This window comes from Pleuronectes platessa, chromosome 12 (assembly GCF_947347685.1).
Source record: "Pleuronectes platessa chromosome 12, fPlePla1.1, whole genome shotgun sequence".
NCBI classification, from domain to species: domain Eukaryota; kingdom Metazoa; phylum Chordata; class Actinopteri; order Pleuronectiformes; family Pleuronectidae; genus Pleuronectes; species Pleuronectes platessa.
In genome coordinates, this window is record NC_070637.1 from 20,568,161 (window position 1) to 20,591,103 (window position 22,943).

Below are 22,943 nucleotides of genomic sequence, written 5' to 3' on the forward strand. Positions count from 1 at the left end.
GTTTATTAGTATTGTATATTATAGTGTATGTACATCTTTGTTATTAGTATTATTTCATTGATTGTTTGTGAGTTTCATGCTCTTTGTTGAAAAGCATATTGTTACTTGTATTCATAAGTGCTATACAAATTAAGTTATTATTATTATTATTATGATAATAACACTACTATGGCAATACTCTCTATATATACAATACTAGCATACTAGTGCAGCTAACACATCAGTTGTATCCTCATATGTATATATCTATAGGTGAACAGCTCTTATTAATCACAAATGGAAGCTACTCACTCACATATCTTATTCAATTACATATTCACACAGTTATGAATTAACTGATTCTTGCTCTAGTAGTTCTAGTAGTATTATGTTTGTTGGCTATAAATACTTGCAATAAAATATGTTACTCTAGTAATATTTGCTGCAGTGATATTATACCAATATAGTTGTAGTAGTATATATTTGTTGGCTGTAAAAGCGTTCAGTCAAATATCTTACTCTAGTAATATTTGCTTGAGTAGTGTTATACTACATAGTTGTAGTAGTATGTATATGTTAGTGAGTTAGAAATACTTTCAATAAAATGTCTCCTACACATGGCTTTTGTTTTGAAAGAAGTAATATAGTGCGTGTGTGTGTGTGTGTGTAGGTGTGTGTGTCTGTGTGTGGACACGTCACACACTCAAACAAACACACACTCACACTGACATTCCTCCAGTGGCTCCTCCCAGCACCGCCCCCACCCCCACAAACACCCGACCCCTCTGACAGCGCCGGTCACGTGTCGCCGAGCCGTCCAATCCGGCAGCAGCAGCGGCAGCCCGGAGCGCAGCGGACTGGTCCCGCAGCAGATCATCCTCTGCTCGGTCCGATCTTCCGAGGGACTGGGGGGTTGTTTTGATTCAGGTTGACGGAATTAAATTTTTTCTCCACTCGCGGTTTATTTTTTTATCCCCGTTTCGTCGCGTTGAGCTCCGGCATGTTCGCTTGGCTCTGTGAGCACTCACCCCCCCGGAGGTTCCACGCGTCAGCGGCGGAGACACAAACTTGTTGTAGCCAAGCTGAGGAGCAACTTTCTCAGCCGCCGCAGTAGTCAACGGGCTGTCCGATGCTAAGCTAACCCAGTAGCCACAAGTCTGGGTTTGTCTTCTGTTAAAAGTTGAGAAAAACGATTAAGGGTAATTTCCCACTTCGGGATTCGCTTATCAGACGAGGTTTCCGGGGAGCTTGGACAGAGTGAGCTGCCCCCTCGGAGGCTCTCTTTTCCTGGGGCAGTGCGGTGCAGGTGCACCTCCTGCGGCACCTGCGATAACAGTAACTTACAGAGCTAACCCTAGCCTGTTGCGCGCTAGCCTGACGCACATGAACACTTTGTTGTTAAACCCTGTTTCTCTCGTCGCGGACATATTTTGAGTTTGAAGACGTCGTGTGGCGAGTTCCAGTGTTTTGTGACCGTTCAGCCGCCAGCGGTGACATTAGCTGAAAACTCTCCCGGCTAACCGCAGCCAGCAGCCCGGCTAGCTAGGGCTTGACCCTCACACTTCCACCGGAGTGGCGACGTGGATGCAGGCTGGTAGACGCGGTCTCCCACAGGACTTTGGACACGGTGTGACGCTGCGCCGGGACTTCCCCCCCTCCTCTCCGCCTCGTACATGTGACAGCATGCGGATTTCAAGAAGTTACCTCTCAACCTGTTAAAGTTTTCAGTTTCATTTTTTGTTTTGTTCTAAAAGCTCTGCACCCTATGGTGCCGCTACGGCCACCGAGAAATGGATGTCTCGCAGGCCGCTTTCCCAAACGGTGAAGGGCGGCCGTGCGGCGGCGAGGAGACCGGGGAGCATGCCTGGACAGATTCCCCCACAGTCCGGGCGTGGGCTCACTCTGCCCCGCTCTGCCCGACCCGGTCCCTGTGGACGGCCGCGTACGACTACGAGGGAAGCGGCGAGGACGAGCTCAGCCTCCAGCGAGGGGACGTGGTGGAGGTGCTGTCCAAGGATGCAGCGATCTCCGGGGACGAGGGCTGGTGGACGGGTAAAATCAACCACCGGGTCGGGATCTTCCCCTCGAACTATGTCACGTATCAACCCGCTATTTACCGTCTCCCTGGTACGAGTGGGTCGGAGGGGACAGAGGAGCAGGTGCCGAGCCCTCCCTTCCAGATTCCATTCAGTGAACTGGTACTAGAGGAGATCATTGGCGTGGGTGGATTTGGCAAAGTTTACCGGGGCACATGGAACGATCAGGAGGTGGCCGTGAAGGCGGCTCGGCAAGACCCGGACGAGGACATAACCGCCACCTCCTGCAGTGTTAAACAAGAGGCCAAGCTTTTCTCCATGCTGCAGCATCCCAACATTATCAAACTGGAGGGAGTGTGTCTGGAGGAGCCGAACCTGTGCCTGGTCATGGAGTACGCCCGTGGCGGGACACTGAACCGGGCGCTGACCGGAAGGCGCATCCCTCCACACATCCTGGTCAACTGGGCCGTGCAGATCGCACGCGGGATGCACTATCTCCACGAGGAGGCCGTGGTACCCATAATCCACCGTGACCTGAAGTCTAGCAACAGTAAGGAATGCCTCAAATGTAGTGTGTGTTTACGAGCTGGAGAAATGCAGATGAACAGCTTGTGGAGAAAGTCCTGACGGGGTTGCACCTGTTGCACATGATCCTCCTGTAGTTTGTGTTCAGTTCTGCTCTGTTACTCTTTTATTAACTTCATAGCCTCTTTTAATTAAGTCTCATGCACCACAATCCCTCAATTCAAGCTAGCAACTCCACTTGTCAACCCGACTCACATATAGTGATTGTTTATTGCAGTATTATGGATTGGAAAATGTCCGCTTTATTGTTTTAGGTTATTAGTAAAAACAGTTTTTTATTACAGCCTATACAGAAACTGCACAAAGATCATAATTCACATATATTTCCGAACATCGCAGGCAGAGCAGTTCCCCCTTCTCAGGTTGGATTTAGACGGTGTAGTTTGCAGTTGCATGAAGTGGTGGGGGATGCCATCAAGAGGATGTGAAATAAAGTCTGAGTTTGCTCAGCTGGGCTGCCTCCCCCCTCTCACCCACAAGTCCTTTAACACACACACACCTTCCCAGCCCTTTCTTCGCCCCAAGCTGAAATGTTGTTCAAATAAAGTCAGTGATTTACCAAACACATAATCAAACACACTCTGCCCACACTGTCAGGCCAACCAGAGCCAACACCAGAGGTCATAGGGAGGAAAAGAAGTCAGACAGAAAACCTCAAAATCTGTGAAAGATGATTGAGAAAGAAATGCACTTGAGGGTTTTCTATTATTAATGACTGTGGTATAATGCTTTAGTCAGCAGGGAATGTATATTTATGCATAGTTTCACAACTGCTACAGTTGTTTGGGTTTAGCAAAGCAAATTAGACTTTTGGAAATGTGCAAGTCTAACTTTTGTGTGTCTCGGTAACAGGGTTGTGTAGTTGAACTTGGTTCAGTAGTGAAGGCCAACGTTTGCATTAGTTCCTCTGCCGACTGGTAACGCACCACAGGCCAGCAAATAATGAATGGACCGGCATCGTTGAGAGAGAAAGTCTTGAGTCATGTACCTAACCCAGGCTACCCCCTTTCCACTTAGGTGTGTTTATGTGTGTAATATGACTCCGAACACCATTTCTCTCTTTGTGAGCGGTCTTATCAACCTGGGGCCATGTGGGGAGCAGCTCTCGCACACCGATGTCTGTTTATGTCCAGCTGTGAGAGTCAATGTTTGAATGTGGAGACAAAACATGTGAAATGTACACAGACCCGACCCTCTGTCACCCAATGAAGACATTTTATTGGATTTGAAAAAGATTTAGGGGGTCCACTGTGGATTCACCATCAAAAGTCCATTCATTTACACGTTTATGTACAATTACATTTATATACTGCAAACATCACCTTGTATATTTGATTTTAGTTGCAGGTATAAACATTAGGGATGGTCTAAGTATGACCAAAAATCATCATCCTGTTAATCCTCACAACTAATTTCACTCTCCACTTATATTCACAAGAAAATACATTATTTACAATACTGGATTAAATATATTTGCTTTGTTTTTCCTAAAGTAAAAAAAATTAACATTACCACGTAACTTTGAATGCAGACAATCAGTCTTTGTGTCTGGCTACATTTTTTTTTCAAACAAAACTTTAAAGATGTATCACACTTTGTGTACGATGCCCAATGGTCACAACGTGTCCTGAACAGCTTCGAGGAGCCCAACCCTGAAAGTAGGGTCTGATTTAAGAGGAAGATTTGTGTTAATTAAAGGGCAGATGGAGAGAAGGGATTTAACTGCTGTTTAGACTGTTTGAGCTAATCGGATGTTTGGGGAACATACACAAACAAACTCCCCCGAACAGACGCGGTGCTGCTAAAACAAGTGGATGTGTTTGTCCTGCCACTTCACTGCGACCAAGAGACAGAATAAGCTTTAAACAAAGAGGGGGTATTCAAACCTGGGAGAGACCCTTCACAATTTGCAAAACAGGCAAGTCTTGTGTGCAAATTTGATAAATGGTCTCTTCCACTGCAACCGCTAAGCAGAAAACATGGGCAAAAAACCACAACAACACTCCAACATTACTGTTAGTTGTTGGAAGTAGCTCATAGTGTGAGGGTCAGAAGTCTGACCATCTGTGGTCAATAAATGGTCTTATCTAAATGAAGAGAGTATGAAAGAAGCTGCATGTGTTTGCTTTGAGCCAGGGCAGTGAGTTCACAAAAGACTCTCTCCTACACACAAACGGCACCCTGTGGTGTGTTGGGTTGTTCTCCCAGTGAAAACCTAGAATAATGCCGCGTACAGAAGTTGTTGCATCTGCTAGTTCTGGCCTGTTGTCTGTTTGTCTTGGCGTGTGTGTGCGACGGTCAGTTTGAAATGATAAAGGGAGAGAGAATCATCCACACGGGGTAAAAAAGAAAATTGATATATTGTGGTTGTTAATCAGCAATCTGTCGCTTTTTCAAATATTTACTGAGCACAGTGTCAGGGGTTGTATCGCTTCTGTTTTTTCTTTTCTTCTAGTTTATATTGTCAGGTTGTGTTTTCACTTTTAGGATGAACCAGGAAATAGACAGGTACATATTAAGTAGAGAGGCCGAAAAACACCCAAACCTCCGCCAGCTTCCCTCAACTCCTCCGCCTGTCATTTATCAACTTTCAGTGTACACATGCTCCACGCAGACAAACATACAGCTATTTGATCAATGATTAGCCTGTAAAGTAATATGTTGGAAGTCAGCAAGATTTGTCCTCTCTCTTTTGTGTTTTTCAACCTAATCTGTAAAATCCCAGCCTGCAGGGAGGAATGTTGCTAATGAGGGATAAAAGCTTAACATACGTTTGCACAATGGACTGGTCAAGCAGCGGTTGCTAGGCTACTGTGGCCAGAAGAATGGCTAGGACTCGGAGGGTCTCAAAGCCCTCGTTTTGTTTTGTTCCGTTCATATTTAATCTCCCAGAGAGCAGCAGTACTCTTTTATTGCCGCAAACTGAGGGGGTTTTCTTCCTGCTTCGTTATTTTTCTCCTTACTTACCTTGCTTCACTTGTTCCTTTCTGCTCCCCCCCCCCCCCCCTTTGCTCCTTATTATTTTTCATGTCTACTTTTTGGCCGGCTCCGTTTTCAGACTTTAAAGGGTAATGTTGGAGTTACTTTTTCTTGTTTTAATAATAATCTAAAAAACTCCCAGAGCAGAACAAATCCTACAAAGTACTTATGCTGCTCATAAATTACGTTCAGTGTAGCTGCAGCCTGATGGTGTGTTTGAAAGATGGACAGAGAGTAAAAATGACTAGTAATGCTAAAATAAGTTTCTCTGCGCATATGCATTAGTTTAAGATAAACATAGGCAATATACATACATATATTAATGTTTTACATGCATTGTAGATCCATGACCATGGTTCACTTTTACAACAAGCTAGGAATAAACCATAGTTCCCCCTGTTCATAATGATGAAAGATGTTATTTGCATCACATCAGCATGACAAAGTGTTTTTGAATGACTTCTATTTTCCTAGGCAAGAATCCCCAAGTTATATCCTGCTCGATAGACAATACCTGTTTGATAAATTTATAGTTCGTGGAGTTTTCTGTGGATAATGGCGCTCGAGGAGATTTGTTTTCTCCTCTGTTGCAGTCATATTCATTCAACCCCCTCTTTGACCCTTCACTCATTCTTATTCCACAGCTTTGATTTAAACCTTCTCCCCAGGAGCGGTAGTATTCATAAAGCAGGAGATAAGAGCTAGAAATCACACTGAAACCTGGCCCCGAGCCAGCGCGGCGCATAACCCACATTAACTTCACGGAGTTTCACATCTTCGTGCTAGAGATAGTATGCCAGGAATGTGCGCTTGAACGCAACTGAAACTGATGGAGCTCTGTTTGGAGCGTGTGCAACAGCATTCTCCCATCAATCTTAGGCTATTGTTAGACTTCATCATACTGTCCCCGTGGAGCCCTCCCTCTTCCTGTCTGTTCTTCCACACACCCATCAACCTTTTTATGCCACTGAACCAATATAAATACAAATGAGCAAGAAGAATAAGAGGGGGCAACATGTGTTGAATTCACAGTTTAGAAAGAGGATGACCCCCAAATGAATGACACTGTTATAACCCAGCAGTTATTCCAACTGAGGAAAAGTGCAGATAACAAGTGAACTTTTAGTTCAGCTATATAATGAATATTCAAATGAGAGGGTTGTGTGATAAATCACTGTCTTGTCAAGCCGTCACATTAGTATTCTTAAAGATTTTTTTCATTAGCAAATAACAATTAAAGCAATTTTGCAAGTAAAATGCCGTAAAACCAACAATTTTCAACCTCTCAAATACAAATATTTCCTGCTTTTCATCTGATTTATATAATTAGAGTTTTCATTGTTGAAAAGATAGAATAAGACATTTGAAGACCCTGGATATTTTTACAGACATTTATGCATTTAAACGATGAAGAAAGTAATCGGCAAATAATTAGCTGGTGTTAACCCTGTCTTAGTCATAATCAACTGATGAAACAGGCTCATGAAACTACAACATTGTTTTTGGTCAGTTACAAACACACTTTCTTTAAGTTGCTTAAATCTGCAAACTGTGTTTAATATAATATATTCCTAGAACAATTCTGTGTAAGTTCACTGTGGTTAAATGTGTCAGTCAGTACTTTGCTCTTATTGCACTTTCAAAATGGATTTGAGGGTCCTGATACCCTAGTGAATAGAATATTCAGATACTGACTGATACTACTACAAATTTGCAGCAATCTTCCTTTTAAATTAGCTTCCTCCAGGTATGAAAATACTAAACAGTCTTAGTTCTCTAGTCTGTTTATGTTGTTTTGTGGTGTGTGGTTTCCCTGTGAACCACTCTACTTCAGTGGGAACTCCTCTTAAAGCCCATTTTTCATTACTAGGTCATAACGAGTTCGCCCCAGGAGAGAAAGCAGTGTAGCTCGATGCAACTCAGAACAAGTGTCTCTCAAGAGGATCCCTCTTTCCCCCTACGTTTAATATTCCAGAAGTGGAGCAAGTTGTCTTGCTCCACTTCTGGAATAAGTAGACTCTGAAGAGGAAAAGTTACCAAAGCTTTACTAGGTGTTGCAGGGCAACTCTTTCCCCCGGCTTCCCACAAATACCCCTGGTGACACACAGACAGTTACTGCCTGTCTTTTCTCTGAGGAGAGAATGGGCAGAGGGGAGAGAGGAGGAGTGGAGATGCTTTCACTGTGTTTTTTATGACCTCTCCCTGACTGCACCTATTGTTGCGGGGCAGGGTGAAAAGGAAAAGGGCCCACAGCTGAGAAGCGCTGCCTTCCGAATCGACCAATCCCCCCGAAGTTCCCGAGCACATTGATAGCTACTAGTGCAGCAGAAGGTACTAGCTCTACACCTCAAACTCTATTTATCATGTGATCTAACCTAGTTATGGTTTAATCTGAGTTTTAACAGACACAAACCAGAGGAAGAAGAGGATAGACCAGGAGAAAGAAGCCCGGAGAGACATGGCCATGATAGATGGATTTAGCCTGCCATTAGCCCTGATCCTTTTCCCATCAACCAGTATGCCTGGGGCCACCCTCATTTCAACCGGGAGAGACAGACTATAGTCGGGGAATGTTTAGCAGCCTGGTTTCTGCTTACTACAGGAAGCCCTCATTCTTCTGTTGGCACAATTATGAAAATACTGCCAGGTCAAGTTAGGAGGCTCCGCTCTGAATTTTTATAGTAACCGTGTTGCGTCAGCGCTTTGTCACAGCCTAGATTGAAGAAGATAATGCTGAAAATCCCTCTATTAGATCAGTACACCCTATTAGATTTAGTTTTTTAAAAAGTTTTATTCGATATTTGGCCGCACAAGAGCACTCTTTCAGGAGAACTGTTGCTCCAGAGACAACTTGTAAAAAAATTAACATTGTGGTTTGCAAACTGTGCTTGCAAGTTTCAACAACAATGATAAGTTCTGTGTAAAACCCGAGTTTAGGACTATTTCAATATTCTGTATCTTCCAAAACGTATCAACATTATCATATTATCCCATCTTTTTGTGAAATTTCAGGTTGACAGAATAGGGAGTAATGTGTCTCTAACGTTACCCCAAAAGTGTTGTTTTTTTCTTTATACCTGGAGGGGGAGAGAGCGATGGGAAGAAGCGTGGGACCTGCTTTGAAGGCAGCAGCTCTGCTTCTGATCTCCCCACTGTTCCACCATGAAAGATGGGTCGCCTGAAGATCCACTGTTGGAAAGGGGAATTAAACAGGGGTTGGACGGAGGGTGGGGTCTGCCCTGGAGGCAGGTCCATCTCCAGTTGCATCGCACTGTTGTCCTGCTTTTTTTTTTCCAAAGAGGAAGACATATGGTGAGAAAAAGCAGCAGAAGCATGAGAAACAACTTAAAGTCCGAGTTATAACCTTTTTAGAGCGGAGCAATGGATTGTTAATGAGAGTACCTGAACCAAGCAGGTTCCATAACACCACTTGTTGCTTCTGCAGCTGACAAATACAGTAATCCAACAGTGATGATAATATAAAGATAGGCCACACACACAGCTGTGTTTATTGCATTTTGTTAACTATAGTTTACTGTAAACAGGGTCTTTATAGCTGACACAAGCATTGGCTCACTTCCTAAACATTAGAGAACATGGTGCTACTATCTATATATTTACCGACCTTTGGGTGTAAGAATGAAGAAACAGAGGGGTAGAGAAGTTTGGAGGCTCGCACATAAAAATGACCCAAATATGTAATCAAATTCAAGGATGTCAGTTTATTAGAGTATTTTTTGCATGTGTGGTTCTTAAAATTTACTAACGTGGCCTGTTTATGCTAGATTAAAATCACCGGATACATAAGTAATAATTAGGTTATTGTTACTCAACCATCTTTTGTCGCATCCTATCCTAACAGGACTTAAGATCAACTCAAGGAGAAAAACACTAGTAGATTGACTAGTCACTGCCTGATTTTGTACATCAGCTCAGCTTTACTAACTTTATCTTTCACCCCAACACAAGCTCTGGATTTATCTTCCCAGTACAGGGTGGGGTCTGGCCTGGGGCTTGAATTTTAGGACGACTATAAAGTGCAGAGCCAGAGCATCTTTCTCTGCTCATTTAATTCAATTCAACATTTTGTTATAAGAATACTTTGCTGTATTTTCCTTAAATCTGATATAGTGAACTTGACTTAATAAATATGGATTTAAGCACATATAGGCACAGTTGCAATGTTTTTAGTTTACATTTAACTTCAACATGCAGCTTTTCTCTCTAGGTCAGGCTAATATTACAAAGTCTTCACAAAATAAACTGATTTGATCTGTGCCAGATTAAGAAAATGTGACATACAATTTTGAAAAAGGAAACAATCTGCACACCTCAAAGCAAAAGTTCAGTGTTACACCAGTGATTGTTCAATGCACAAGAAATATATGGATATATATATTTTACTTTTGTTATGTAACTATTGATTTCATTTATTTTGCGCTAATTATCGATATTGTTTTATCTCCCAGCCTTTTTGTGAGGCCTGCGTTGTGTGTGCTTAGAAAGAGTTATGCCAATGAATGGAAAAGTTAGACTAACAGAATCACATGTGAATCAGCAGTGGCTAAGTCATATGTTTGTGTTACTACCGTGGCTGCGAGAGTTTCCAGACAAAATGGCTGACTGGGATGTACAAGTGTTTTTTTTTGTCGCATAACGTCAGCATGAAGTCATGTAGACGGGAGCTAGGTCTTTTATCAGGACATTTCTAGAGGGCTGACACTGAAGTACCATGGAGCTACAAAGAAAATATTTGGCATGATATTCTATAGGCCAATCAACACAGACGGGTTTATCCCATAACCAGTGTTCTCCTCGGTTGTGTAACAGAGCCATCATAAGTCATTATAAAGCTACAGAGCCTGCTGGGAGGAATCTATGGAATCACTGAGAGAGGACTTGACAACAGGAAGTAGGAGTATATCATTGGTCTAGTGAAACCTGTTTGTAATGGAATTCCTATTGTTGCAGCATGGGTAGAGGATCCCCTCTGTGCCCGAGGCTAGTAATGGCACCAATACCCTTGTTATTAGTGGAGGCCCATAGGAGTCACACTATGATTAAAATACAGCTTGAGATCATTTGATGGGATTAAAAAAAGAAAAGTACACCTCTGATGGTTTCTAAACCTATTTCTTACCTCACAACCTGTCTCCAACCGTCCTTCATCTTTCTGTGCATCTGATTCAGCCGTGACACATTTGTTGTGTAATTGATCACAGTGCATTTTTGACTGGGATTCAAGACCAGTATGCATCATGCAAGTAAACACTTCCACGTTTCTCAGATGGTTATTAAAATGGTATAACTCATGTGCATGTTGCTGCGTAAAAAAGATTTGTGTGCTTGTGTGTGTGTTTTGTCAGGATTTATTTTGGTACAGCTGTGGAAGTGGAAGTCCAAGGACAGTGTGTGATAATGACAACACACACACACACACACACACACACACACACACACAGTTCAGCTCCTTTTTTCAAGTATCACTTGCACACACATAACAGAGCCTCCATTGAGAGCTGTAATAAAATAATCATAAGTGAAACAGCAGGTGAAGAAACTGTGTCTTTTACATTAGATCCTTTTTCCCATGGGAATCTTGTCAGAGTGTACATGTCAACAATGCACTCAGCCTTTTTCTTTTTTAATCCGAACTGTTACAGCTCAGCGTCGCTGTCAATTAACCTGCGCAGCTTCTCAGGCTGTGTTTTCTCTGCATGACTCCTGTAGGAACAACACAGCTGATGGGAGAACATGTTCAAACTGACCCCGCAGTGCAAGGACTGCATGTAAATAATGAAATGGGACAGTTTGTAATGTGAGGAGATGTTGGCAGAGGTGAAAGCACGTCGAAAATAATACCAGGAGGATGAAAGGATCAAAGCGTCTGTTTTGCCGTTTGATGCACCGGAAAAGGCAGCTTCGTGTCGTAGACAGTAAACAAGAGTATTTTGGAGCTTGTGAGCCGGCTCATAGAGATTAGCATGAAGAGTTACTACTATTACTACTTTGCAAACCGCTTCTGAAAGCTAAATGTTCCCATGTCCTGATGTAGACCCCTATGTCATCATACTGTATAAAGATAAGCAGAAATAATGTGTTTACTTTCTTTAGTTGAGTTTTTTTGTGCGTTATGTCTGCCTGGGAGGTTTTCTCTCCTGTCCATTTGTTTGATAGGGATGTTTCAATTTGACATTTTCACCAATTTCTAAGGGAAACATTTGAGAATCTCGAGAAATAAAAACCAGGCTTCTTCAGGGGACTGATATCTGTGATGGTGTGCAATTTATTTGTGGTTTCAGATAAAAGTCCAGTGGTTTAATAAGGAGATGGCTGGGCCTTGGCAGAGGATTTTAATGTATATTTTGTTGGCTTTGACTTTCTTTAATTTTTTATTGATAAGATTTCTTTATTTTTCATTTTGGTTTCGTACATTTTAGTCCTGCCGAGTGGTCAAATTAGAACATTTATCAGCAACTACTATAACAGTAAATAACGAACGCTCCCTAGTTCCAGCTTCCCAGGTAAAACTGTATGTGCATGTGAGATATTTAGGTTATATAAGACTTTACACTTCACGTGGTAGTGTCTTCACTGTGGAGACTCTCAGGACAGGTGTAGTGTTACTGAGAGGTTTGGAGGTTCCCGGCCGTCTTTAATGTGTTTAACAGTTTTAGGACCTGAGGACAGGGGCTTTGTGGCCCTGTCAGCCTTCTGTTTCTTCAGTAATAAATTACCTGCATACTGCTGTTGGCCCTGTTGAATATCAACTATCATCTCCCCACCTGCACGGTTGTCTTTTTCTCTGTCCCCCACTCTTTGTGTTTCCCTTTCTCTTTCAGTCGTCTTTCTCCTTTCTCTTCCTCCCCCCTCTCGTCTGTCTCTTTCATCCCAATCCTGTCTTTCCACTCGTCCTTTTCTCTCAATCCCTCATCACACATAATGTCCGTCCCCTCACATATGTTTATTCATCTTGCCTTGGTTCAAATCCCAGGCATTTATAATCCAACTCTAATGTTTCCCTTCCCTGTTTTCTCTCTTTTCAGTTTTATTACTTGAAACGATCGAGAATGATGATATCGGGAGGAAGACCTTGAAGATCACAGATTTTGGTTTGGCCAGGGAGTGGCACAACACCACAAAAATGTCAGCTGCAGGCACCTACTCCTGGATGGCCCCCGAGGTCATCAAGTCTTCTCTGTTCTCCAAAGGCAGTGACGTCTGGGGGTACAGCATCAAACTCACACACGTGCCCAAGAAACATCTACTTCTCTTATTTTTGGGGGTATTTTTCCTCATTGCATCGTTTAATATTCCTTTGTGTGTATGTCATCCAACAGCTATGGAGTCTTGCTGTGGGAGCTGTTAACGGGGGAGGTACCGTACCGAGGGATCGATGGCCTGGCTGTAGCTTACGGCGTGGCAGTGAACAAGTTAACTCTACCAATCCCCTCCACCTGCCCCGAACCCTTCGCCAAGCTCATGGAAGGTAAAATAGAAATACAGTGTCAAATTAAAAAAGTTTGTAAATGTAGATTAATTCGAAAATATTTTTGATGTTTGTTCGTGGTAGCTATTTTATGTTATGATGTTTTTGTATGTGCACAATCATTTATTTCTTGATTTCTTGTTCATATCGATTATATGTGGATAATATTATAGCTTACAAATCTCAATTTTACTGTAATATCACAGTAGTAACAATTGATATACAGTAGGTCCTGCAATGCAAAGTAGTTCATTTTAGGCAAGTACTAGGAGTTTTCTTACATATGAACCCTTTTGACTCTGTTTGTCACCATATCCATCAATGCATTGCAATATCTGTGTCCAGAGTGTTGGGACCAGGACCCCCATGTGCGTCCCTCCTTCTCCTGCATCCTGGAGCAGCTGTCGGCCATCGAGGAGGCGGTGATGGCCACCATGCCCCAGGACTCGTTTCACAGCATGCAGGACGACTGGCGTGTGGAGATCCAGGAGATGTTCGATGAGCTCAGGACCAAAGAAAAGGTTTGGGAGTGATACACAATTCACACGTACATTACACCATATACACACAGTAGAGGAGCTGGCAGGTGGCTGAATGTATAAAATGTGTGCGTTATATCCGCCTTCCTCTTCTCTGTTTCGCAATAAGAGAAGTTGGAAACAGTGTGTGTGTTTCTGACCTCTTGTCTTCCTTGTGTGAACACATGTGAACTCACCTGCTGCTCAGTCAAACTCTCCTGGATCACCTGGGGCGGCTTTTTCAGACTTACAAGTTTAATTGGTTACTTTCAGTGGACAAGCTAATCGCGTGTTTAACAAGACGACGTGCTTTAGTGTACTTCCCCTTGTTAAGACCTTAATCGGCTTCCTGTACAAGTCTCCTGTCCCTGACTTACAAAGGAGGGTTAATTAGCGCTTTGAGAAACAGCGGGATCAGCAGCACACAGACCTGGGTCAACGAATGTTGGACTGAGTGACATGGAATCTGAAATCCCTTCAGGTGCTGGTGATGTTTTAACTGATTATATTTTTTCCTTATGTTTGTTATTTGTATTTTTCGTATTATGGATTTATGTATTCTGCTTTTTTCTAGTTGACAATCATTCAGATAAATCGCTTAAACACATTAAAATGACCTAATCTACATCCCCTCAATAAATCATAATCTCAAGGTTTGCTCAGCAAAAACTCCCACAGCAAATTGTAGAATTAGCCAGCGACTCAGCAGGTTTCCTGTTAACATCCCATAGTAATCTGTGTCTAGGTGGGTGGCTGAAGGGGCTTGACGGTAAAGCTGCTTTATGGAAGTCATCCAGTAAGGATTATTATTGCTCAACTAAGAGCAATTAAAGTGAAAACAGAGGGAATGAAGAAAGAATAAGCTATGGGAGGAGACAAGCCGGTTTTATTGTGTAACACAGCCTGAAAAAACACAACCTTCCACAGAGTTGTACAGTTATAATATGTAAGGTGCAGCTAACTCACACAGAGCTTTTCTCGTGTCGTACAGGAGTTTATAAGATGTGTTTCTACCACTGTTTTAAAATCAAATGGTGTTTAACATGACCACGTCAGACATTTGGAGGAATGCTCTTCGTGAAAAGGACAAACCCAACTAGCAACAGTTTTGTCAAAGATTTGGGTTTGTAATGTTAGTATCTGCCTTACCGCTCTGTCTCGCTCCTACATGTTTAAATTCTGTCTGGATTTTAAAGACTTAATCCCCCAAATCATCTATAAAAAAAAGAAACGCCTTCCATATAGCTGCTTCCTGTGTTTTAACATTGATACGTCATCGGAGCAGAAATTGGCCATATTATCTAACAAGGTATTTACCAAATATTTCTCTGCTTGGCTAATGTATCTGTTTTCAAAGTGATGCCCAAAACGCTCAAGAAAATAAGATCAGTTCTTTCTCTAGGCCTGTCGGTGTTTCAGTGTACAACAGAGGTGTGTCTGCCTATTCATGCTGAATATGTGTCTTCATCCTCCAGGAGCTCCGTTCCCGGGAAGAGGAGCTGACGCGAGCTGCCCTCCAGCAGAAGTCTCAGGAGGAGCTGCTGAAGCGTCGGGAGCAGCAGCTGGCCGAGAGGGAGATCAACGTGCTGGAGAGGGAGCTCAACATCCTCATATTCCAGCTCAACAAAGACAAGCCCAACGTGAAGAAGAGGAAGGGCAAATTCAAACGCTCCCGCCTCAAACTGAAGGATGGGAACCGCATCAGCCTGCCCTCAGGTCGGGGAACACACTGAATCCATGGCTTGTTGGAAATTACAGACATTACAGACAGATGACAGCAAATAGCATTTTAATATAAACTGTGTTGCCCTGTCTTTATGTCCATGTTACATTTTGCAGACTTCCAGCATAAGATCACAGTGCAGGCGTCACCTTCTATGGACAAGAGGCGGAGCCTTCATAGCACCAGCTCCTCCCCTCCCAGCAGTCCCACGCTCATCCCCCGGCTACGAGCCATTCAGCGTAAGTTTACTGTTTCTTTCCCAGGTTTTCTTTAGCCTGACGTCTGATCGTCTCCTCGGCCTCTGCATCGGTATTCTTGTCTTAGCCTGTATTTTCAAATCTGTGTAGAAAAATGAAAATGATTCTGAAGAGAGCAAATCAAATCACAGAGAAACACCCTGGGAGCTGTAGGCACAGCGTCGTTCACAAAGACAAGAGCTGGGAGAACAAAAGCTCCGGAGGCACATGCAAGTCAGCCAGTTGTTTGAACAGTTTGATAATATTGTTAGTCACGCACCAACGCCCCTGCAATAACTGGAACAAATTCCTCCTGGGCATGTGTAGATTGTGACTTTCAGACAGGGGGCACGGGCTGTTGCTTGGTGTTACTGGATTTGTCATGCAGGCCGGAATGGAGATATGGATCAGGGCCATGCAGAGAAAAGCTAATGTAAACACTTTCTATCCTAAACACACAGATACAATGCACACATTGGTTGAGCCCTAAAAATGACAGATGCTTCCAGAACCATGCTTCTCCTCCGTCAGCCGACAACGTGTTTTATTTACAGCTGCTGTAGCAGGAGAAACACCAGTCTTCCATTTCAAGAAACAAACTAAATGTTTAGTTTTCGCGGAAGGAGACAGAATAATGCTCATGTTGGTCAGAGGTAACTTGTATGTTTCCTTTCTCAGTGACGTCTCACATGCGGAGGGACAGTTTGTATGTTTACCAACAGGATGTTGATCTGACCAGCGAGCTCCCAGTGTTCTCTGAGCTCGGGAGCAAAGGCAAGCGACTGTTACCCACATGCAGGGTGGGGGCGTGGACTTTCTGTGGCTAACAGATCGTGGTGTTTGGCTAACTGTGACAACTGGAGGGGTTTGTTGCCTAACAGGTTTCCATCCGGGTGGTGAAATATAACATGACTCTGTTGTTTTCTGCTGATTCAAATTGTCTTACAGGTTTCTGATGAGGTTTATGCCACAGACATGGGCCAGGCTGCCATTCATATTTCAATCGTCTAATAACTTTTGGCTTTAATTCCATAATTGGCCTTTTGAAAAATATAAGTGTTCCTAGTTATGGCAGTTGTAGTCCTGGTTTGTTGCTCCAACATGTTTGGTGGATTCTACCTTCCCTCTTTTTTCATCTTCATAACAACTTTATCAAAACTCATCTACATGTGTCAGAAGCTTTTTCTAACAATGGCTGTTTGGGTTTTGTTATGTGCAGACATTAATATACATACTGTGATATTTTATGGTTTGAAAAGGTCAAATAGACGATGTTCAGATCGGGTATTACCATCTGTCTCGGGTGATCCGGTCACAAGCTGGCAGCTCTATAGACATGTGTGAATAAGCCTAGAAAGAAGCTAATAACCAAATCAGTTGCTCAGGTAATTTTCTGGAACTTTCTCAGACTCCATTATAAAAGGTCTGGAAAATGAGCCAAGTTGGGAATACTTCATGTCTGAAAACGGCTTTGGAGACGCATTTGAGATCCACTCGATTCAACTGTTTCAAGCGGGTAACATTTGACTTCCTGGCTACGGACCACCGCACGTTTTGTCTTTACAAACAGACATGATTCACATGTTTATTTGCAAATAGAGCGGGGGACTGAGATCCAATCACATGTGGTCACTTGAGACACGTGTGGAGACTCATTCTAATGTCATGTGTGAACTGAGGTGCTTGGAGCTGTCTCTCTGTGATCAGATCACCCAGGCAGCATGTTGATGATGCCAGGTCTGAACAGGTCTCCCTAAACCCGTCTGAATAAAACTTAGCTATTATAATTAAAGGCTTAATGGATATAAATCGTCACCTTTTCATAGATAACCCTCATAAGTCAGGTGATTATTTAGAGGTTTGACTGCATACTTGGACAAACTACATAGAAATTATAACCAACCATTCATACCAAGATTGCTACCGAGATTTTTCAGATGAGATAGTAACCTTTAGATGTCCTGCCAGCCTGCTGTAGTTGTTTGAGTCTGTGGTGACACTTCTACTCTCTGTGTCCCAGTCACTCAGGATGAGAGTAACCGTACATGGGGCCGCAGCACCCTCTTCAGGCCGGAGGAGTTTGATGACGTGAAGAAGGGAATCAAGAAGAAAGGAAGAACCTGGGGCCCCAGTTCAATACAGAGCAAAGAAAGGCCTGCTGCTGCTGAGAGGTGGACTTTATACACACACACACACACACACAAACATGTTGGCCACAATTTGTTTTATGTCCCAAAACAACAAATCCACTTCCCCACGTCTAGCTGTTTTATACAGTAATAAGCAGCATATGTAAATATACCACAAATATATGTTGTATTTTATTCTACAGTTGAAAATAATTTAAATTCCGATTCATTGCATTTAGTTCATTTCTAGTATAGTTGGCTACTGAGTCCCTCTGAATGATCAGAGCAGAAAATAAAACATTAGCTCTTTTATTTTACTTTATTACAACAACCACGAGATGATGTTGCTGCTTAAACCAACAAACCAACTTCACAACATCTCAAATCTTTACCAACACAATTTGCTGCCTAACCCTGACCTTCGTTAGCCTTTATCCCCAAACCAAGTCTTAACCATGAGCAATGTCCAAAATATACACACTGCATTTGTTTTGAATTGAAAGTGGTCCTCACAGAGATAGCTACACACAGAGATGATCAATGTCATGTTTGTCCTGTCGGCCTCCTCTGAACCTGCTCGTGGTTTTCAGAGTGCGTCCCCTGTCAGACGGCAGTAACCCCTGGTCCACCAGCCTGGTGAAGTCCCAGAAGTCTGTCCCTCTCGCTGCCCTGTTTGCAGAACAAGGTGAGAGTGTGTTTGTTTGATATTTGAGTAACGTTTGTGTCGTAAGGCCAGTGATGACAACTTTTTATAATGTTTTGTTCAATAGGTTTTTTTGAGTACTTGTAACTTCTATGATTTAAGTTTCCGTTCAGGTTTGTCACTCAAACACTATGAAGTTATTTGTTGTAAAAAGGCAGATAGCCGATTAAAATTTGCTGATATTCACAGTCGACATTTTACCTGAGAGTTTGTCATTGTCTATAATTTCTTCTTCTGCGTTATCAGCAGGAGCCGGTAAAGATGAGGCCTTCACCCAGGATAGTTCCGACAGCAGCTCCAAACCAAAGCAGCTCAAGTTCCCCAACCAGGTGTACATCGATCTACCTCTGTGGAGGGACGAGCAGCAGCCTCAGAGCCCCGGGGGCCACTGTGGGCCTGGAGACTCCGGGGTCGGGGCAGCCGGTCAGAGTGGCCCTGCAGAAACCCCAGACGACCCCTATACCACCACATCCACCTCGTCTACTTCCACCACCCCGCAGCTCACCCCGACCAACAGTCTGAAGCGGACGTCAACTCGCCGCAAGACCGACTCCGTGTTGTACGGCTGCGGCTCGCTGCTGGCGTCCGTCGTGCTCGGCTACGACATCAGGGAGGCTCTCAAAAACTCGGCCCCTTGCGAGGACTGCGAGCCCCAACGCGAGGAGAAAGAGAAGAAGAAGAAGGAGGGCCTGTTCCAGCGGGCGACCCGGTTCCGACGCAGCACCTCGCCGCCGAGCGGTCGCGTCCGCAAAGACGAGGTGACGCCGAACCACACCTGCACCCAGCCTGTTAATCTCATCTCCATGTCGGCCATCATGGAATGCACCTCCACCAAGTGTCTCCTGCAGTCTGAGGTGGATGTGTCGGAGTCGAGCCCTGGGAAAGTTGAGCTGGTGACCGCTAATAATCACACAGAGCAATTAACAACCAGCCCAGCAGCTACAGACGGACAGACTGACAGAACTCCAGCTAAAACACAGACGCCAGTGAAAACCCAAAGTCCACCGCCAGAACCGAACAACCATAACACAGGGACACGGCTACGCAGAAAGAAATACAACAACAACCACAGTGAGTAATACACAACAGGGGGGTGAAGAGTAAACAAGTGAAAACTGTTTAAAAATACTTGCTGTACATGTTAAACATATATCTCCTCTGTCTGTTTCCAGCCAATGGTCCAGCCTCTCTGCCTCCCCCCACCCCACAGAAGAAGCAGGAGAAAGAGAAGGAGGGAGCTCCAGAGAAGCCCTCCGGTGGGGAGGTGTTCTCCAGGCAGCGGCCCGTCTCTTTCCGGGCCAAACCCCACGCCTGGGCCCTGCTGCGAGGACGCAACAAGAGCTACTCCCTGGGCCACTACTCCGGAGAGAAGGCGGTAAAGAACCTAAACATGGTGCTGACGTCGGAGGTGGGGGTGGGCTGCTCCCTGCTGGACATGGACACAGAGGGCCAGAAACGAGACTGCACCGTGCCGCTCTGCCGCATTCAGAGTTCCCCGGCTCGGCCCTCCGTCTTCGAGCTGGAGAAGGAGTTCCTCTCGTAGAAGAAGTGATCTGCCGTGGTCCTAGTTCCAGAACATGCAGATTTTTGGCCTTGAACTCCTGGAGGGTTAAGAACCAGGCTGCCTTTAAAAAAAAAAACTTCTATAACTTAGAACCAAGCTTTGTCTTAGGTCTAGAACATAGTGTTCCAGAGCACAACCAAGTCTTAGGCTGTGTCTCAATTTAGGGGGGTCGCAACCTTTGCAGGATTCAGTCTGCACAGACCATGCCAAGGCAAGGCTGAAAGGAAATGTCTGATCTCTGGAGGATTCCTTCTCTGCGTCCTCAGCTCCACTCGCTCTTAGCGCTGCATCGTTAGCTACTTGGAGCTGCTGCAGCTCAGCCACCAGCTTGTGAGCTTCACTAGCTCAGCTGGCCCGAGGGGGATCCACCTGTTTGCTCCTTCGTTGCTCAGGAGTTGAAGGACGCGTCTGTCGAAATGGGAGAAAACCTCCGCTGTGATTCGAAAGATCTTCTAATGCAGCTTCTGAAGGACGGGGCCCCTGAATTAAGACACAGCTTGAGACACGTAGAGGACATCTGTGTCCCAGGAGCTCTAGACGGTGCACGTCTTATCTCAATGGGAGAAAGGCTTTACAAACCGCTGTGTCTCAGTCAACATCACACACACAAACACACACATTTAGTGCTGAAGCCTGAGCGGTACGTTCCAGAGCTGGACCAGCAGCTCGAACTGCCACCTTCATCAGCTCCTCTCTCCACCTTCGTCTTCCTCTTCCTCTCTCGTTCTGTCGGTGCAGCTAAACGTTGACCGCCGCTGCAGCTTTTTTTGCAACACAGTACCCTCACCTTTTTATTTATATATATATTTTTATAGGTAATTTAATATGAAAAGACTTGACCTTACCTTAGCAGCCAGCAGGATGTACATTCCATGTCAGTTTCAAAGTTGTGCGATCACGCTTTTTAGATACAGGTTTTTTCTTTGGGACTTGAGAATATTGCATGCGTGTTTACCCTTAAAATGTTGAACAAAAAAAATCATTCTGCCTTGTTTGTAAATATTTCTTTTTATCCATTATCAGCCTAATGCTGACAGTTGTTTTGTATTGCATATCTGCTGTTGTGTGAGTAACGTGCTGGGACGTTTCCTCCTCGAAGGTTTTAGAGAAGCTGGGAGGAAAAACACTGGAAGTCCTTCAAAGCCGATTTGGAATTTTTCCACGTAAAAAGTTGGATTCAATTTTTAAATGACACGTCGTGGGCATGTGTAGCTAATATTGACTTTTGTAAGAGTATTTATAGAAAGGTTTCTTTGGTTCATATTTCATATACACACTGCATCAAGGCGGCTGGCAGAGGCTCTGATGACACAGAATTACAGAATTGATAATGTGATCCCTGCAATGACAGCTGATTGGCTGGAGCTGCAGTGACACAGCATGACATCCTCTTTAAGCTGTGGATGGATCAGAACAGAGCCCGGGAGCCGTCTCACTGAAGACCACGTTGACTCTGATGCACAACTCAGCAGAACTTGTACTGTAAACAGAGTCCAATGGGCCTTCAAGTACTGAAGAATGTCTCAATCTAAAATCCACGTCCTCTCCTTTATGATCATGTGAACACAATTTTGTAATTTATGCAAACAAGTCGTTAAATTTAACTTCATCACTCAGCTTTTAAGTTGACGCCCCCCATGGCCGTTATTCGTGTAAAACCTTTAACGACACCGTGAACGTTCACCTGGTTTGACATTAAGCTGAGTCAGGTTTTTACCTTTTATTTCTGTTTCTACTTGTTTTATATAACATTAGATGAACGGTGTCCCAGTGTGAGAACATGTATTATTTTAGTGAAGCTCAGGAAAGTCTGGAGATGGATTATGAGGATGAGATTTCAGAATTCAGTTGAGGACATTTTAACTTTTCTTATTATCGTACTGTAAACTTAGAGCCTGTTTGTTTGGCTCATCAGAAGCTGTTTTTCCAGACCTCTGTGAATTTGATGATATGACGTTCTTACTATGCAGAATATTTACTGTACCTTCTTCAATGGTCACTCCCGGGCTCTCTCTCTCTCTTTTAATAAGTTCGAACAAACGAACCCATCCTTACATGGGTGACGATTCTACCCCCCCCACCCCCTCAGCTTTTTTATCTCTGCCTCCCTCGTCTGTTAAGAAAACGTGTTCTACCTTTGAAGGAACAAAACAAGGGCTCATTAACATGAAAACATGAATTCCTGAATGGTGTAAATAATAATGTGATTCCTGATGTGTGTGTGTGTATATCACTGTGGCATCTTATGATGTAGAATGTGAAGTTTCTGTACTTTGTGACGACAGACTTTAAAAACCAGGTCCATCACTGTAAAGGCCTTTACGAATAATCAGGTGCAGTTTACAAGTCTTGATATCTGGATTCTACCCGCTTATCTTTTTAAAGAACGAAGGGTATCTGTTAAAAACCATAATGCACTGGTACTGTACATTCCCCTTTTGAAATACTGTGTTTGACTCTGGAGCTGAAGTCTGCGGTTTGTCGTCCAGTCGGAGACTTTGCTCGGCTGGCGGCGAACAAACAGGGTTTTTGTCTGTTACAGTCAAAAATCAACTTGACGAACCCAAACAAGAAAACATTCCACTGCTGTTGACAAACTGCAGCGATATTATCTGTGAAAGCCGAAATCCATACGGTGCATTCAGGGTTTCTGGCTACGGGACCAAATTCCACTGTTCCAGCGCTGAGGCCTCTGGGTCTTCAGGACCAAAACCACTAAATGAACTAGCTGCTAGTGCGGAGCTCTTGCAATGAAGAGTTGTCCGCATGAAAAACGTCACGCCCGACCTCAGAGGTGCAGTTACAGAGACCCATCATCACCGTCTGATCAAATCATGTGACTTCCTGTTTAAATGCAACACTTCCTGTCAATTCGCTGAATGCGTGTTTTCGGTGAACCATTCTTATCACTACAGTATTGGCGGTTTCATGCCTGATTGATCAAGAGTATCAAGTTTGTCAACATTTTGAATAAAGTCTAAATCAATGCTATTCTGGAGCCC

The 22,943-nt window shown here is 43.8% G+C and overlaps 1 protein-coding gene across 3 annotated transcripts; it reads left to right on the forward strand.

Moving 5' to 3' along the window:
• The first annotated feature begins 804 nt into the window (after positions 1 to 804).
• Positions 805 to 22,932, forward strand: map3k21 (mitogen-activated protein kinase kinase kinase 21). 3 transcript variants are annotated; one of them, XM_053436661.1, is made up of 11 exons: positions 805 to 2,565; positions 12,626 to 12,806; positions 12,920 to 13,068; positions 13,414 to 13,589; positions 15,062 to 15,302; positions 15,426 to 15,548; positions 16,224 to 16,319; positions 17,566 to 17,716; positions 18,265 to 18,359; positions 18,624 to 19,448; positions 19,550 to 22,932. In XM_053436661.1, exons 1-11 carry the CDS (start codon positions 1,770 to 1,772, stop codon positions 19,918 to 19,920), a joined length of 3,204 nt encoding a protein of 1,067 aa, XP_053292636.1. In that variant the 5' UTR covers positions 805 to 1,769; the 3' UTR covers positions 19,921 to 22,932. The 3 variants fall into 3 exon arrangements, with proteins under 3 accessions (XP_053292636.1, XP_053292637.1, XP_053292638.1); XM_053436662.1 differs by having other exon boundaries at positions 18,627 to 19,448; XM_053436663.1 differs by lacking the exon at positions 16,224 to 16,319.
• Positions 22,933 to 22,943: the final 11 nt, after the last annotated feature.